The sequence below is a fragment of the Oncorhynchus tshawytscha genome, linkage group LG26, assembly GCF_018296145.1.
Source record: "Oncorhynchus tshawytscha isolate Ot180627B linkage group LG26, Otsh_v2.0, whole genome shotgun sequence".
Classification (NCBI taxonomy): domain Eukaryota; kingdom Metazoa; phylum Chordata; class Actinopteri; order Salmoniformes; family Salmonidae; genus Oncorhynchus; species Oncorhynchus tshawytscha.
The window spans coordinates 38373003-38389830 of NC_056454.1; the positions used below are offsets into that span (position 1 = coordinate 38373003).

Below are 16828 nucleotides of genomic sequence, written 5' to 3' on the forward strand. Positions count from 1 at the left end.
GCTAGTAGACTGTGATTTTCTACCAGCACAGGTTATATTCTACTAGCCCCAGTTTCATTCTACTAGCCCCGGTGACATTCTACTAGCCCCGGTTATATTCTACTATCCCCGGTGACATTCTACTAGCCCCGGTGGCATTCTACTAGCCCACATTCTACTAGCCCCGGTGACATTCTACTATCCCCGGTTACATTCTACTAGCCCCGGTGGCATTCTACTAGCCCCGTTGCATTCTACTAGCCCCGTGACATTCTACTAGCCCCGGTGGCATTCTACTAGCCCACATTCTACTAGCCCCGGTGACATTCTACTATCCCCGGTTACATTCTACTAGCCCCCGTGACATTCTACAAGCCCCGTGACATTCTACTAGCCCCGGTGGCATTCTACTAGCCCACATTCTACTAGCCCCGGTGACAGGTGACATTCTACTATCCCCGGTTACATTCTGCTAGCCCCGGTGACATTCTACTAGCCCAGGTGATATTCTACTAGCCCAGGTGATATTCTACTAGCCCAGGTGATATTCTACTAGCCCAGGTGATATTCTACTAGCCCAGGTGATATTCTACTAGCCCAGGTGACATTCTACTAGCCCAGGTGACATTCTACTAGTCCAGGTGACATTCTACTAGTCCAGGTGACATTCTACTAGCCCAGGTGACATTCTACTAGCCCAGGTGATATTCTACTAGCCCAGGTGATATTCTACTAGCCCAGGTGATATTCTACTAGCCCAGGTGACATTCTACTAGCCCAGGTGATATTCTACTAGCCCAGGTGATATTCTACTAGCCCAGGTGATATTCTACTACTAATCTGTGCCATGCTGTATTTGAAAAGACAACATTTCACTTGCCTGGTGGGCTAGTTAGGCACATTTTCTACTAGCCTGATTTGAAAAAAACTTCAACGTGTAAGTTGTAATGCTGCATCTTTGGTTTTTACAGTAGTGGCAATTTGCAGCATTTCTCACATGGTTTCCTCCCCTTGCCGGATGCAGGTGAACTACAAAGCAGATTGGGAGAACTCTGTGAAGGGAACTGGCTGGATCCCCATCGGATCCATTCCTGTGGAGCTAGCCAAGCAGGCCGGGGCTGTTCTGGATGAGCACAAGTACAGGCAGCACCCTGAAAACTTTAAATTCACCAGCAAGATGGACGGTATGAATATGGAGCTGTGCAAGCATAACCAAAAGATCATGAATGTTGTGAGTAGTACTTACTTACTAGAAAGGCCACCAATCAGATATCTAGTTGTCCATTGAATTGAATTTTTCTATTTAATGTGTTTTTTAAAAATGTGTTTGTGTTGCACCAAATTGAATTGAACTGATCTGAACAAAACTGCTGATTGAAATATATGGTGTTATGATGTTATTTTTTTGCAGCAAGAATATAAAGCCAGTGGAGAGAAGTTCCTGCACACTTACAATCTCCCTGCAGATGCACCAGAGTTTATGCAAGCCAAATACAATGCTGTCAACATCAGCAAGGTGGGTTAAATGTAGATCACTGTCCATACTATTATACAACTATGCTATTATACACATTCAATACCCATATATATTAATTATCCATGCCATGTGCCTGTATTACTATATAGTTGGTTATATGATGAATGATCACAGAACTGTTAGCCATATTTGTAATTTTATCAGTAACTTACTATATAACCTGAATACAGTAGATTATCATAGAATGCACAATAAAATACTGTAAATGTGTTTTACAGTATTAATTATGGTGCATTGTGGGAAAATGTTGTGGGCGGGGAAAGAGTTTCTGTTAATTAACATATTTTAAAGCGTCCCATGTAAGAGCCTATATTTGTTGCATCTGTGAGTGAGAATGCTGTACCTCCACAGAATACGGTAACATACTGTATTTTAGGAATTCTACAAACCTTGTCCTGAAACTCGACAGTAACTTACTGGCCAATTGCTGCCAGTAATTTACTGTAATTCACAATACAGTACCATCTGACATTTCTGGAGTGCCAGAAACCTTTTGAACTCTATTGGGTGCAAGGTATTGTTGTTTCTCACTCATATTTTGAGGCGTGTTTTGTAAGAGGCTTTATTTTTTTGTACCCGTTAGTGAGAGTGCCGTAACAATTTAAGTTACATGTGGTAGTAATTCCCTAACCATTAAATGTATATAGGGAACAGATCACGGTGGTAGGGGGTCTTAAAACTTTTAATGGTTGAATATTTACCCATGTCCATTTGATCTGTTTTGCCCTGTAATCACGGCCAGTTGGGAAGCCTTTGTTTAGGCCTCTAGTAATGCAGATGACATAACATACCTAGTACTCATTAATATGCCGTAATATGGAAATGCCTACGGCCAACCAGCTTGCTCTAATTGTCAACGGGTGTATTAGAGGCGAAGTCAGGTGCAGGAGAGTAGAGTGATGTAAACACGCACACTTTTATTTTAGTTCCAAAAACGAGAGAACTACATAAATCAAATGCGCTCAAAACACTGAACATAACAAAAGTAAAGCACGTAATAAAACACCACAATAACATGAAACAATTACACACAAAACATGATGGGAACCAGAGGGTTAAATACAAGTAGATTGATTGGGGAAATGAAAACCAGGTGTGTATGGAACAAGACAAAACAAATGGAGATATGAAAAATGGAGCGGCGATGGCTAGAAAGCCGGTGACTTCGATTGCCAAACCCCGCCCGAACAAGGAGAGGAGCCGACTTTGTGACAGTACCCCCCCCCCGCCCCCATTGACGCGACGACCCGGAGGACGAGGCGCAGGGCGATCCAGCCGGCGACGGGGAAACTCCCGCAGCAGTTCAAGATCCAAAACATCTGCAACCGGAACCCAGCACCTCTCCTCCGGCCCGTACCCCTTCCACTCCACGAGGTATAGAAGGCCCCCCGCCCGATGCCTCGAATCCAGGATGGAATGAACGATGTACGCCGGGGGCCCTTCGATGTCCAAAGGGGGCGGAGGAACCTCCCGCACCTCAGATTCCTGGAGCGGACCAGCCACCACCGGCCTGAGGAGAGACACATGGAACGAGGGGTTAATACGATAATCAGAGGGAAGCTGTAATCTGTAACATACCTTGTTCACCCTCCTCAGGACTTTAAATGGCCCCACAAACCACGGACCCAGCTTCCGGCAGGGCAGGCGGAGGGGCAGGTTACGGGTCGATAGCGAGACCCGGTGCGAACACCGGGGTCTCACTGCGGTGACGGTCCGCGCTGGCTTTCTGGCGACGCGCGGCTCGCTGGAGATGGACGCGGGCGGCCTCCCATGTCTCCTCTGCGCACCTAAACCAGTCGTCCACCGCAGGAGTCTCGGTCTGACCCTGATGCCACGGTGCCAGTACTGGCTGGTAACACAATACGCACTGAAAGGGGGAGAGGTTAGAGGAGGAGTGGCGAAGCGAGTTCTGTGCCATCTCGGCCCTAACCCTAGACACTGTCGTTCGTGAAAACCCCAGGAGGATGGCTGTTTCTGAGATACTGGAACCGACGCGCCTGGCACCGACGATCATACCACGCTCAAAGTCGCTTAGGTCACTCGTTTTGCCCATTCTAATGTTCAATCAAACAGTAACTAAATGCCTGCTTTATCTAGCAAGCCACTGCCACCTGACTCACTGTCTGTAGGAGCGAACGATTTTCATGTACTGGGTGGTGTACCTAATAAACTGGCTACTGAGTGTGTATATAATTTTGAATGCTTTTAAATACACTTAATGTACACATTCATTGACCATTTTGCATTAATTGAAATGTGCTCATGACTGTAAGTAATGTGTTTATTTCTCATTCTCCTCATCACAGAACTATTACACATACGCTCACCGTCAAGACATTCTCAAAGGACATCAGGTGAAGGCAGATGCCATCCCCATCCTCGCTGCCAGGGCCTGCACTAATATTGCCAGCAATGTACGTATGAATTGGAAGGAAGTGGAAGAATTGGAAGGAATTGGAAATCTGTATTTGGGTTTATTGGTCATAATTTACCATATTCATGACATGTTATACGTGGTACTTACATTCATCATTGTATTTCCTGTACAGTACAAGTATAAGCTGGCGTACGAGAAGGGAAGAGGCAAGCATGTCGGCTTCCGCAATGTTAAGGACGACCCCTTGCTGGTGCACTACATGGAGGTGGCTAAAATGCAGAGTGAGCAGAACTACAAGAAAGACTACCACAAGTCAAAGCTGAAGTATCACTCTCCAGTTGACATGATGAGTCTTGTGCATGCTAAGCACGCTTCCGCAGCGCAGACCTTTGCTGGCTACAGGAAGAGCCTTCACAACTACACTCTTCTCCCTGAGGCTATGCCTATTCAGCTGGCTCACACCATGATGGAGATCCAGAGCAACGTGAGTTCATTTCAATACCTGATACCTGCCCTGATATCTGTCCTGTCCTGAAACCTGTCCTGATACCTTCCTGTCCTGTCCTGATACCTGTACTTATACCTGTCCAGTCCTTATACTAGTCCTGATACCTACATGTCCTGTCCTGATACCTACCCTGATACCTGTTCTTAATACCTGTTGTGATACATTTCCTGTTTCCCTGTGTGTCTCTACAGAACGCCTACAAGTCCGACTACAACAACATGTACAAGGGTTCTGGCTGGGTTCCTATTGGCTCTATGCAGGTAGAGTTGGCTAAGACAGCCATGGCAGCCCGAGATGAGCAAGGCTACCGTGTGCACCCCAGCACCCTGAAGTTCACCAGTATGACTGGCCAGATGAGCATGGCCCTTGCCATGACCAACACCAAGCTACTTGATGATGTAAGAAAAAACAACTTTGTTTATCGTTTATTAGGATCAAATGTGAGTATTTATTCCCTAATATGGATGTTGAATGTGATTACCTGGTTCTGTCTCTCTTTGAAGGCTTCGTACAGAGCATCTGGTGAGAAGTTCAAGCACACCTACAACCTGCCTGCAGACAGCCCCCAGTTCCTCCAGGCCAAGTGCAACGCTCAGACCATGAGCGAGGTCAGTACACACACACACTCACACAACCACACAAGCACACGCACACACACAGACACATACATACACTCACACACACATACATGCACTCACACAAAAACAAACACACAAACACACACACACAGTCTCAATTTCTCTTGCATTTTAAAGATGTGCAAGTACAAGTTTTGCGATGTTTGACTGTGTTTGACTGGTTTCTTTGTTTCCTTCTAGTCTCACTACAAGCACAAGTGGGTGGAAGATATTGCCAAAGGATACGACATGAAGCCAGATGCTATCTCTGTCATCCATGCTAAGCATGGCAGACATATTGCCAGTGATGTAAGGACACAATAAACCATTTTTTCTAAAGTGATCTACCTGGATATCACCTATCAGATTAAACACATAGAAATAGAATGAATACAACGGACGAATCATCAATGTTATTATTTTAACCTTCATTTAACTAGGCAAATCAATTCAAAACAAAGTCTTGTTTACAATGACAGCCTACCAAAAGGGCAAAAGGCATCTTGTGGTGACCGGTGTTTGGATAAAAAATAAGAATATAGGACAAAACACACATCAAGCATTCTTCTTACCGAACCACATGGCCTTTGTTTTAGAGGTGTTCAGAACAAGGATAAGGGCAGAGAAAGTTTGTTGGACACTAAGAAAGCTTTGTTGTAGAGCGTTTACCAAAGAATCAGAGGAAGTGCTAGCTAAGTATAATACTGTATCATCTACATATAAATGGATGAGAGAGCTTCCTACTGCCTGAGCTATGTTGTTGATGTAAATTGAGAAGAGCGTGGTGCCTAGGATGGAGCCTTGGGGTACTCCCTTGGTGACAGGCAGTGGCTGTGACAGCAGACGTTCTAACTTTACACACTGCAGAGAGAGGTAGTGAGAGAGGTAGTTAGCAAACCAGGCCTTAGACCCCTCAGAGACACCAACACTCCTTAGCCGACCCACAAGAATGGAATGGTCTACTGTATCAAAAGCTTTGACCAAGTCAATAAAATAGCAGCACAACATTGCTTAGAATCAAGAGCAGTTGTGACATTCTTCAGGACCTTTAAGGTTGCAGTGACACATCCATAACCTAAGTGGAAATCAGATTTCATACCAGAGAGAACACTATAGACATCAAGAAAGCCAGTCAGTTGATTATTGACACATTTTTCAATTTTTTTCTATTAACAGAGCGAGATAGAAATTGGCCTGTAACAGTTAGGATCAGCTTGATCTCCCCCTTTAAATAAAGGACGTACCGTGGCTGCCTTCCAGGCACTGGGAACCTCCCCGGAGAGGTTTTACCTTTATTTAACTAGGCAAGTCAGATAAGAACAAATTCTTATTTTCAATGACCGTCAAAATAAAAAATGTAAAAATGACGGCCTAGGAGCAGTGGGTTAACTGCCTGTTCAAGGTACAAAACAACAGATTTGTACCTTGTCAGCTCAGGGATTTGAACTTGCAACCTTTCGGTTACTAGTCCAACGCTCTAACCAGTAGGCTACCCTGCCAACCCTTGAAGAAAGGATCTAAACCATCTGACCCAGATGTTTTTTAGGGGTCAAGTTTAAGGAGCTCCTTTAGCACCTATAAGGAGTATAAGGACTGGGAGATGAGGATGGGCAAGGAGGCATGGCTGAGTCAAATAGGAATCCTGACTTAATGAAGTGGTGATTAAAGAGCTCAGCCATGCGCTCCTTGTCAGTAACAACCACATCATCAACATTAACGGACATGGGCAGCTATGAGGAGGAGGGTTTACATTTACATTCTAGTAATTTAGCAGACTCTCTTATCCATAGCGACTTACAGTAGTGAGTGCATACATTTTCATACTCGTCTCCAGGTCTTATTCTCCAGATCTTTGATCTTTCACTGTTTTCCAGAACTTCTTGGGGTTAGACCCACAGAGAGAGAACTGCTTCTTAAAGTAACTAACTTCGGCCTTCTGGAAAGCCTGAGTTCACTTATTTCTAATTTGCCTGAACGAGAGCCAGTCAGCCTGACTATTTGAGTGCCAAGTCTTTTGCCAAATGATGTTCTTGATGTGGAGTAACTCTGCCAGATCATGGTCGAACCAGGGGCTGAACCTGTTTTTAATTCTCATTTTCTTTATTTGCGGAGTGCTTGTTAACAATACCTCTGACTTGAATTGGGATTCCTGTTCCATTCATTGTATTTATATGCATTTAATCCTATCTGCTAGGCAAAATCCAGATAGATCACTTTTGAAAAACTGGGCCCAGGAGGACAGAAAGAGCTATACAGTATGTAGTCCACAACAGTGTTGCTACGTCCAATAGTGTCGGATTGTCTGATTATTCTTTTACTTCTACCTTTCAGATCCAGTACAAGAAAGACTATGTGAAGGGAAAGGGCAAACAAATCGGCTGCCGCACTCTTCAGGACGACCCCTTACTGGTGCACTACATGGAGGTGGCCAGGTTGCAGAGTGACAAGAACTACAAGAAGGACTTCCACAAGTCCAAGCTGAAGTTCCACTCTCCAGTTGACATGATGAGTGTTGTACATGCCAAGCACGCCTCCACAGTGCAGACCTTTGCTGGCTACAGGAAGATCCAACACCACTACACTCTTACCGCTGACTCCATGAACCTTGCGTTGGCTCGCACCATGAATGCCAGTTCCAGTGACGTGAGTACTGTTCATGTGACTTCGGCCTAGTGCTAGGGGTGTTTTCTGTTAACACGCTTGTGGGTGTCAAATACTTCATTCATTTGTGTTTGGTTCATTCCCCAGTTTGAGTACAAGTCTGACTGGAACAACTCTGTGAGAGGAACAGGATGGATTCCTATTGGCTCATTGCCGGTGGAACTTGCAAAGGTTGGCGGGGACATCCAGAGTGAACAGAGGTACCGTACACACCCCTCTAAATTCCAGTTCAAGAAGCTGATGGACTCTATGGACATTGTCCTGGCCACTAACAACAACAAGATCATGAACAAGGTACACTATAAACCATAACGCCATATTTGAAATTAAAAACACATAGTTTAAAATGTGATGTTTTCTCATTTGTCCTAATGTTATAATTGACTTGTGTTTGTACCAATGACATTGCAGCAAGAATACACCAAACAATGGCATAATGACAAGCTCACAGTCCATGTGATGCCAGATGCCCCTGAAATTGTCCTGGCAAAGGCTAATGCTATCAACATGAGTCAGGTAAGGCTACCTTTTTCAAACATGTAGGTTACCCTCAAAATATTCCTCTTTGTAATGCATCATGCTTTTGCAATATAACTTTGAAATATCTCTTGGAATTTGAAATATTTAGCAAATGTTATTTTGATCATATTCTAATCAATTGTTTCTCCTCCATTCCAGAAAATCTACAAAGCAGGCCTGGCGAAAATGTATAAGAAGGGTTATGACCTGAAGGTTGATGCCATCGCCATTCAGGCTGCCAAGCAGGGCACCAAAATCGCCAGTGACGTGAGTGACTCAGACCAGCAATAAAAGGCTTTAAAACCATTTTACAATCTGCTCCAACCTCTGTATGTATGCATGTGTATCGGAGGTGTTGGGATAAAGCAGAAGTAGAATTTCCATTGGACCTTGTATACTATAAAGTAATCTTCATCAAAGCTAAATATTCGTCCTGGGAATAATAAATTGTTGTTGTTTATTTACACAGTACAAGTACAAGCTGAGTCACCGGATGAATAGGGGAAAACAAGTGGGCTGCCGCACTCTTCAGGACGACCCCTTACTGGTGCACTACATGGAGGTGGCCAGGTTGCAGAGTGACAAGAACTACAAGAAGGACTACCACAAGTCCAAACTGAAGTTCCACTCTCCAGTTGACATGATGAGTGTTGTACATGCCAAGCACGCCTCCACAGTGCAGACCTTTGCTGGCTACAGGAAGATTCAGCACCATTACACTGTGCTTGCTGATGCCATGAACGTGGAGTTGGCTAAGCAGATGCAGACGATCGCCAGTGATGTAAGTATTATTTGACTCATAATACTATAAAAACAAACAGAACAACAAAACATGTTTTTGTATACAATACATTTTTTCTCTCATAATTATTGAACCATTCCCAGATTCTGAGCTGTTAAGACACATCTGAATCTGTGAGAAAAGTTTGGTTATGTTATCGCCTTTTTACCGCAGAATTTGTACAAAAGTGACTATGAGACAAGCGTCAAAGGCACAGGATGGATTCCCATTGGTTCTCTGGATGTAGAGAGATCCAAAACAGCTGGCCTGATTGGCAGTGAGAAACTGTACCGCCAACACCCCAGCAGCTTTAAGTTTACCAAGGACATGCACTCCATGGACGTCATCCTGGCCAATGCTAACAATGCAATCATGAACAAGGTATCTACTGTATCTACTGAATGTCTATGCACATATGTGAACTGTATATATTATAATGTATACAATACAAATACATGGTAATACATCAAAACAATAAGAAGTATATCTGTCTTATAGCAAACGTACGTTGACGCCTGGAATAAGGATAAGACCTCTGTCCACATCATGCCAGACTCAATGGAGGTGGTGTTGGCCAGAGCCAACAAGATCAACTGCAGTGCTGTGAGTCATACCTTCCACACCTCATTGTAGTGTTCATTTAGGCTGCATTGTCCTAATTCATTCAAAACTTGTTTTTTATTCCTCCTGTACAGTCACTATATAAGCTTGCCAATGAACAGGACAAGAAGAAGGGTTATGACCTGCGCAATGATGCTATTGCAATCCTGGCAGCCAAACAGGGCACATCCATTGCTAGCGATGTAAGTGAAAAACTGTCTATTGAATAAATGGTGTGTGAACTTCAGCATTTGAATGACACCTAACTATCTCATTATCATGTATTAAGTTCAAATACAGGACTGGCTACCGTAAGCAGATTGGCCACCACATTGGAGCCCGCTGTGTCGAGGAAGACCCTCTGCTCATGCTGGCTATTAACTCAGCCAAGATTGCCAGTGATGCTCTGTACAAGAAGGACTTCCACCAGTCCAAGACCAAGTTCCATCTCCCATTGGACATGATGGCCTTTGAGTTGGCCAAGAAGAACCAGATCCAGGTCAACCATGCCAAATATGTAACTCGACTGCACAACTGGACCTGTCTGCCAGACTCCACTGATGTTGTCCATGCCAGACATGTCTATGACATAGCGAGTGATGTAAGTATGAATGAACTAGATCATGTTTTTCCAGTGTAACTGTCTTTATTCCATCCATTTTGACCATTGTGGTATTGTTGTGTCTAGGCTGTGTATAAGGCTGAACTAAAGAGCCTGCAAGGTATCGGATGGGTTCCCATCGGCTCACTTGATGTTGAGAAGGCAAAGAAAGCCGCCGATGTCCTGAGTGAGAAGCTGTATCGTCAGCACCCAAGCAACTTCAAGTTCACCAGCTCAGTTCAAGACATTGGAATGGTTTTGGCTAAACAAAATAATGATAATGCCAACAAGGTATTTGACTAACTGATATCTTTATTCATCATTTGCCTTTGAATGTTTCTCCTGGTAGATTATATTCAAATAATGATTCCATCATTTAAACCTGCTTTAAGGTAATCTGATCTCCCCTACTTTGGATTATATTTCAGCCATTTATATGAATAGGCACTTCACGCTGTTAGTTTGAACTTGAAACTCATTATTGCAGCAAGCTTACACTAAGGCCTGGGAGAAGGACAAGACCAAGAACCACATTATGCCAGATGCGATGGACATTGTTTTGGCCAATGCAAACAAGTCCAACTACAGTTGGGTAAGTAACTGATTGCACAAAGGTAACCCTCTTGATGAATGTAAACATTTGTAAAAATAAATAAATAAAAACAAAATTGTTTTTGTTTAGTTTTTCATGTAAAGTGTGTTGTGATTTTGTAAAATGCACTTTAAATGATTTGTGATTTGATTTTAAATACCCATGTCTATGGATTTTTTTTCTCATACAGAACCAATACAGGAAAGCAATGGTAGAGGATAAGAAGAAGGGCTATGATTTGCGCAATGATGCCATTGCTGTCATTGCAGCCAAGCACGGCAGGGACATTATCAGTGATGTAAGTTCATTGAACATCTATCCATCATAAGCGATTCCATTTCTTTACTATTTCATGACACAATATATCAAATGTACGTCTGTAAAATAAAGACTTCAACACTGCCATTTCATATTTGCCTTCTGTAGCACAAGTACAAGACTGGCTACCGTAAGCAGATTGGCCACCACATTGGAGCCCGCTGTGTCGAGGAAGACCCTCTGCTCATGCTGGCTATTAACTCAGCCAAGATTGCCAGTGATGCTCTGTACAAGAAGGACTTCCACCAGTCCAAGACCAAGTTCCATCTCCCATTGGACATGATGGCCTTTGAGTTGGCCAAGAAGAACCAGATCCAGGTCAACCATGCCAAATATGTAACTCGACTGCACAACTGGACCTGTCTGCCAGACTCCACTGATGTTGTCCATGCCAGACATGTCTATGACATAGCGAGTGATGTAAGTATGAATGAACTAGATCATGTTTTTCCAGTGTAACTGTCTTTATTCCATCCATTTTGACCATTGTGGTATTGTTGTGTCTAGGCTGTGTATAAGGCTGAACTAAAGAGCCTGCAAGGTATCGGATGGGTTCCCATCGGCTCACTTGATGTTGAGAAGGCAAAGAAAGCCGCCGATGTCCTGAGTGAGAAGCTGTATCGTCAGCACCCAAGCAACTTCAAGTTCACCAGCTCAGTTCAAGACATTGGAATGGTTTTGGCTAAACAAAATAATGATAATGCCAACAAGGTATTTGACTAACTGGTATATCTTTATTCATCATTTGCCTTTGAATGTTTCTCCTGGTAGATTATATTCAAATAATGATTCCATCATTTAAACCTGCTTTAAGGTAATCTGATCTCCCCTACTTTGGATTATATTTCAGCCATTTATATGAATAGGCACTTCACGCTGTTAGTTTGAACTTGAAACTCATTATTGCAGCAAGCTTACACTGAGGCCTGGGAGAAGGACAAGACCAAGAACCACATTATGCCAGATGCGATGGACATTGTTTTGGCCAATGCAAACAAGTCCAACTACAGTTGGGTAAGTAACTGATTGCACAAAGGTAATCCTCTTGATGAATGTAAACATTTCTAAACAAAAACAATATGTTTTTTTTTTTTTTTTTTTCATTTAAAGTGTGTTGTGATTTTGTTAAATGCACTTTAAATGATTTGTGATTTGATTTTAAATACCCATGTCTATGGATTTTTTTTCTCATACAGAACCAATACAGGAAAGCAATGGTAGAGGATAAGAAGAAGGGCTATGATTTGCGCAATGATGCCATTGCTGTCATCGCAGCCAAGCACGGCAGGGACATTATCAGTGATGTAAGTTCATTGAACATCTATCCATCATAAGCGATTCCATTTCTTTACTATTTCATGACACAATATATCAAATGTACGTCTGTAAAATAAAGACTTCCTCAACACTGCCATTTCATATTTGCTTTCTGTAGCACAAGTACAAGACTGGCTACCGTAAGCAGATTGGCCACCACATTGGAGCCCGCTGTGTCGAGGAAGACCCTCTGCTCATGCTGGCTCTTAACTCAGCCAAGATTGCCAGTGATGCTCTGTACAAGAAGGACTTCCACCAGTCCAAGACCAAGTTCCATCTCCCATTGGACATGATGGCCTTTGAGTTGGCCAAGAAGAACCAGATCCAGGTCAACCATGCCAAATATGTAACTCGACTGCACAACTGGACCTGTCTGCCAGACTCCACTGATGTTGTCCATGCCAGACATGTCTATGACATAGCGAGTGATGTAAGTATGAATGAACTAGATCATGTTTTTCCAGTGTAACTGTCTTTATTCCATCCATTTTGACCATTGTGGTATTGTTGTGTCTAGGCTGTGTATAAGGCTGAACTAAAGAGCCTGCAAGGTATCGGATGGGTTCCCATCGGCTCACTTGATGTTGAGAAGGCAAAGAAAGCCGCCGATGTCCTGAGTGAGAAGCTGTATCGTCAGCACCCAAGCAACTTCAAGTTCACCAGCTCAGTTCAAGACATTGGAATGGTTTTGGCTAAACAAAATAATGATAATGCCAACAAGGTATTTGACTAACTGGTATATCTTTATTCATCATTTGCCTTTGAATGTTTCTCCTGGTAGATTATATTCAAATAATGATTCCATCATTTAAACCTGCTTTAAGGTAATCTGATCTCCCCTACTTTGGATTATATTTCAGCCATTTATATGAATAGGCACTTCACGCTGTTAGTTTGAACTTGAAACTCATTATTGCAGCAAGCTTACACTGAGGCCTGGGAGAAGGACAAGACCAAGAACCACATTATGCCAGATGCGATGGACATTGTTTTGGCCAATGCAAACAAGTCCAACTACAGTTGGGTAAGTAACTGATTGCACAAAGGTAACCCTCTTGATGAATGTAAACATTTCTAAAAAATAAAAACATTGTTTTTGTTTAGTTTTTCATGTAAAGTGTGTTGTGATTTTGTTAAATGCACTTTAAATGATTTGTGATTTGATTTTAAATACCCATGTCTATGGATTTTTTTTCTCATACAGAACCAATACAGGAAAGCAATGGTAGAGGATAAGAAGAAGGGCTATGATTTGCGCAATGATGCCATTGCTGTCATTGCAGCCAAGCACGGCAGGGAAATTATCAGTGATGTAAGTTCAATGAACATCTATCCATCATAAGCGATTCCATTTCTTTACTATTTCATGACACAATATATCAAATGTACGTCTGTAAAATAAAGACTTCCTCAACACTGCCATTTCATATTTGCTTTCTGTAGCACAAGTACAAGACTGGCTACCGTAAGCAGATTGGCCACCACATTGGAGCCCGCTGTGTCGAGGAAGACCCTCTGCTCATGCTGGCTATTAACTCAGCCAAGATTGCCAGTGATGCTCTGTACAAGAAGGACTTCCACCAGTCCAAGACCAAGTTCCATCTCCCATTGGACATGATGGCCTTTGAGTTGGCCAAGAAGAACCAGATCCAGGTCAACCATGCCAAATATGTAACTCGACTGCACAACTGGACCTGTCTGCCAGACTCCACTGATGTTGTCCATGCCAGACATGTCTATGACATAGCGAGTGATGTAAGTATGAATGAACTAGATCATGTTTTTCCAGTGTAACTGTCTTTATTCCATCCATTTTGACCATTGTGGTATTGTTGTGTCTAGGCTGTGTATAAGGCTGAACTAAAGAGCCTGCAAGGTATCGGATGGGTTCCCATCGGCTCACTTGATGTTGAGAAGGCAAAGAAAGCCGCCGATGTCCTGAGTGAGAAGCTGTATCGTCAGCACCCAAGCAACTTCAAGTTCACCAGCTCAGTTCAAGACATTGGAATGGTTTTGGCTAAACAAAATAATGATAATGCCAACAAGGTATTTGACTAACTGGTATATCTTTATTCATCATTTGCCTTTGAATGTTTCTCCTGGTAGATTATATTCAAATAATGATTCCATCATTTAAACCTGCTTTAAGGTAATCTGATCTCCCCTACTTTGGATTATATTTCAGCCATTTATATGAATAGGCACTTCACGCTGTTAGTTTGAACTTGAAACTCATTATTGCAGCAAGCTTACACTGAGGCCTGGGAGAAGGACAAGACCAAGAACCACATTATGCCAGATGCGATGGACATTGTTTTGGCCAATGCAAACAAGTCCAACTACAGTTGGGTAAGTAACTGATAGCACAAAGGAAACCCTCCTTGTGAATGCAAACATTTGAAACTAAAACTTATTGTGGAGATATACAATAACATCTCTGGATGTTTATTTTCTTCTTCATACAGAACCAATACAGGAAAGCAATGGTAGAGGATAAGAAGAAGGGCTATGATTTGCGCAATGATGCCATTGCTGTCATTGCAGCCAAGCACGGCAGGGAAATTATCAGTGATGTAAGTACTTATTTTGTTATCACAAAGGAATGAACTATATCAATACTGTGTTTACCTTTAATTTATTGAAATCCCCACTACATGCAACCTTTTTGGTTCGGTGTAGCACAAGTACAAGTCAGGCTACCGCAAGCAAATTGGCCACCACATTGGAGCCCGCTGTGTCGAGGATGACCCTCTGCTCGTGCTGGCTCTGAACTCAGCCAAGATTGCCAGTGATGCTCTGTACAAGAAGGACTTCCATCAGTCCAAGACCAAGTTCCATCTCCCATTGGACATGATGGCCTTTGAGTTGTGCAAGAAGAACCAGATACAAGTCAACAACTTCAACTACAGAACTCACCTGCACAACTGGACCTGTCTGCCAGACTCCACTGATGTTGTCCATGCCAGACATGTCTATGACATAGCAAGTGAGGTATGTTTCAAATGTTCTGTATTTTCAATTCCAAGACCTCTTTCCTGTTACATTTTTAATCATATTGTTAATGAGACATCCAGGACTGGTCAAACCCAATGATAAAAGGTTTGAGATGGCAACAAGTAATGGGAGTATGCTATCCCTCTTAGGCGGTGTACAGGGCTGACATGAAGTGGCTCAGGGGAATTGGATGGGTCCCCATTGGCTCACTTGATGTGGAAAAAGCCAAGAAGGCCGGCGAGATCTTGAGTGAGAAGAAATACCGCCAGCACCCCAGCACTCTGGACTTCAAAAGTCCACTCGACGGCATGGATATCGTTCTGGCCAAACATAACGGCCAGATCATGAACAAGGTAAACTTATTCCAGCTAACGACGCAGTTAGCGCAGTTAACGCAGTTTCCGCAGTTTTACACCCGAATTCAATACAATAACATACATTTTTTTATGGAGCTGCTGAAATAACAAGGTCCACCTCAACATCAAGCCTGATACCCTATCTAATAAATAGATAATTACACTGAACAAAATATAAATGCAACATGTCAAGTGTTGGTCCCATGTTCACTAGCAGAAATGTTATTTTCACACAAAACCTTATATCTCTCAAATTTTGTGCCCAAATTTGTTTACATCCCTGTTAGTCAGCATTTTTCCTTTGCCAAGATAATACATCTACCTGACAGATGTGGCATATCAACAAGCTGATTAAACAGCATGATCATTACACAGGGGCATCTTGTGCTGTAGTCAATAATAGACAACTCTAAAATGTGCAGTTTTGTCACACAACACAATGCCACAGATGTCTTAAGTTTTGAGGGGAGTTTTCAATTGACATGCTGATTGCAGGAATGTCCACCAGAGGTGTTGCCAGAGAATTTAATGTTCATTTCTCTACCGCCTCCAACGTCGTTTTAGAGAATATGGCAGTACGTCCAACCGGCCTCACAACCGCAGATCATGTGTAACCACGGCAGCTCAGGACCTCCACATTCAGCTTCTTCACCTGCTAAACTATGGGTTTGCACAACCGAAGAATTTCTGCACAAATTGTCAGAAACCGTCTCAGGGAAGCTCATCTCGTCATCCTCACCAGGGTCTTGACCTGACTGCAGTTCAGCATTGCAACCGACTTCAGTGGACAAATGCTCACCTTCGATGGCCACTGGTACGCTGGAGAAGTGTGCTCTTCATGGATGAACGAACACAATTGCATTTTATCGATAGCAATTTGAATGCACAGAGATGCCGTGACAAGATCCTGAGGCCCATTGTTGTGCCGTTCATACACTGCCATCACCTCATGTTTCAGCATGATAATGCACGGCCCATGTTACAAGGATCTGTAAACAATTCCTGGAAGCTGAAAATGTCTCAGTTCTTCCATGGCCTGCATACTCACTAGACATGCAACCCATTGAGCAT

At 42.9% G+C, this 16828-nt stretch overlaps 1 protein-coding gene across 5 annotated transcripts in view; it reads left to right on the forward strand.

Moving 5' to 3' along the window:
* The window catches only part of LOC112224863 (nebulin-like), a 93772-nt gene that overhangs the window by 20840 nt on the left and 56104 nt on the right, over positions 1–16828 (forward strand). For all 5 annotated transcript variants that reach the window (XM_042306584.1, XM_042306585.1, XM_042306587.1 and 2 more), the window contains exons 25-57: positions 1004–1210; positions 1391–1495; positions 3823–3930; positions 4066–4377; positions 4593–4799; positions 4905–5009; positions 5220–5327; positions 7350–7661; positions 7767–7973; positions 8091–8195; positions 8358–8465; positions 8668–8979; positions 9154–9360; positions 9478–9582; positions 9675–9782; positions 9869–10180; positions 10268–10471; positions 10668–10772; positions 10963–11070; positions 11199–11510; positions 11598–11801; positions 12000–12104; positions 12287–12394; positions 12526–12837; positions 12925–13128; positions 13327–13431; positions 13612–13719; positions 13851–14162; positions 14250–14453; positions 14652–14756; positions 14873–14980; positions 15087–15398; positions 15551–15754. In XM_042306584.1, the coding sequence (XP_042162518.1) occupies positions 1004–1210; positions 1391–1495; positions 3823–3930; positions 4066–4377; positions 4593–4799; positions 4905–5009; positions 5220–5327; positions 7350–7661; positions 7767–7973; positions 8091–8195; positions 8358–8465; positions 8668–8979; positions 9154–9360; positions 9478–9582; positions 9675–9782; positions 9869–10180; positions 10268–10471; positions 10668–10772; positions 10963–11070; positions 11199–11510; positions 11598–11801; positions 12000–12104; positions 12287–12394; positions 12526–12837; positions 12925–13128; positions 13327–13431; positions 13612–13719; positions 13851–14162; positions 14250–14453; positions 14652–14756; positions 14873–14980; positions 15087–15398; positions 15551–15754 (6048 nt within the window). The remainder of the gene's footprint in view (positions 1–1003; positions 1211–1390; positions 1496–3822; positions 3931–4065; positions 4378–4592; positions 4800–4904; positions 5010–5219; positions 5328–7349; positions 7662–7766; positions 7974–8090; positions 8196–8357; positions 8466–8667; positions 8980–9153; positions 9361–9477; positions 9583–9674; positions 9783–9868; positions 10181–10267; positions 10472–10667; positions 10773–10962; positions 11071–11198; positions 11511–11597; positions 11802–11999; positions 12105–12286; positions 12395–12525; positions 12838–12924; positions 13129–13326; positions 13432–13611; positions 13720–13850; positions 14163–14249; positions 14454–14651; positions 14757–14872; positions 14981–15086; positions 15399–15550; positions 15755–16828) is intronic.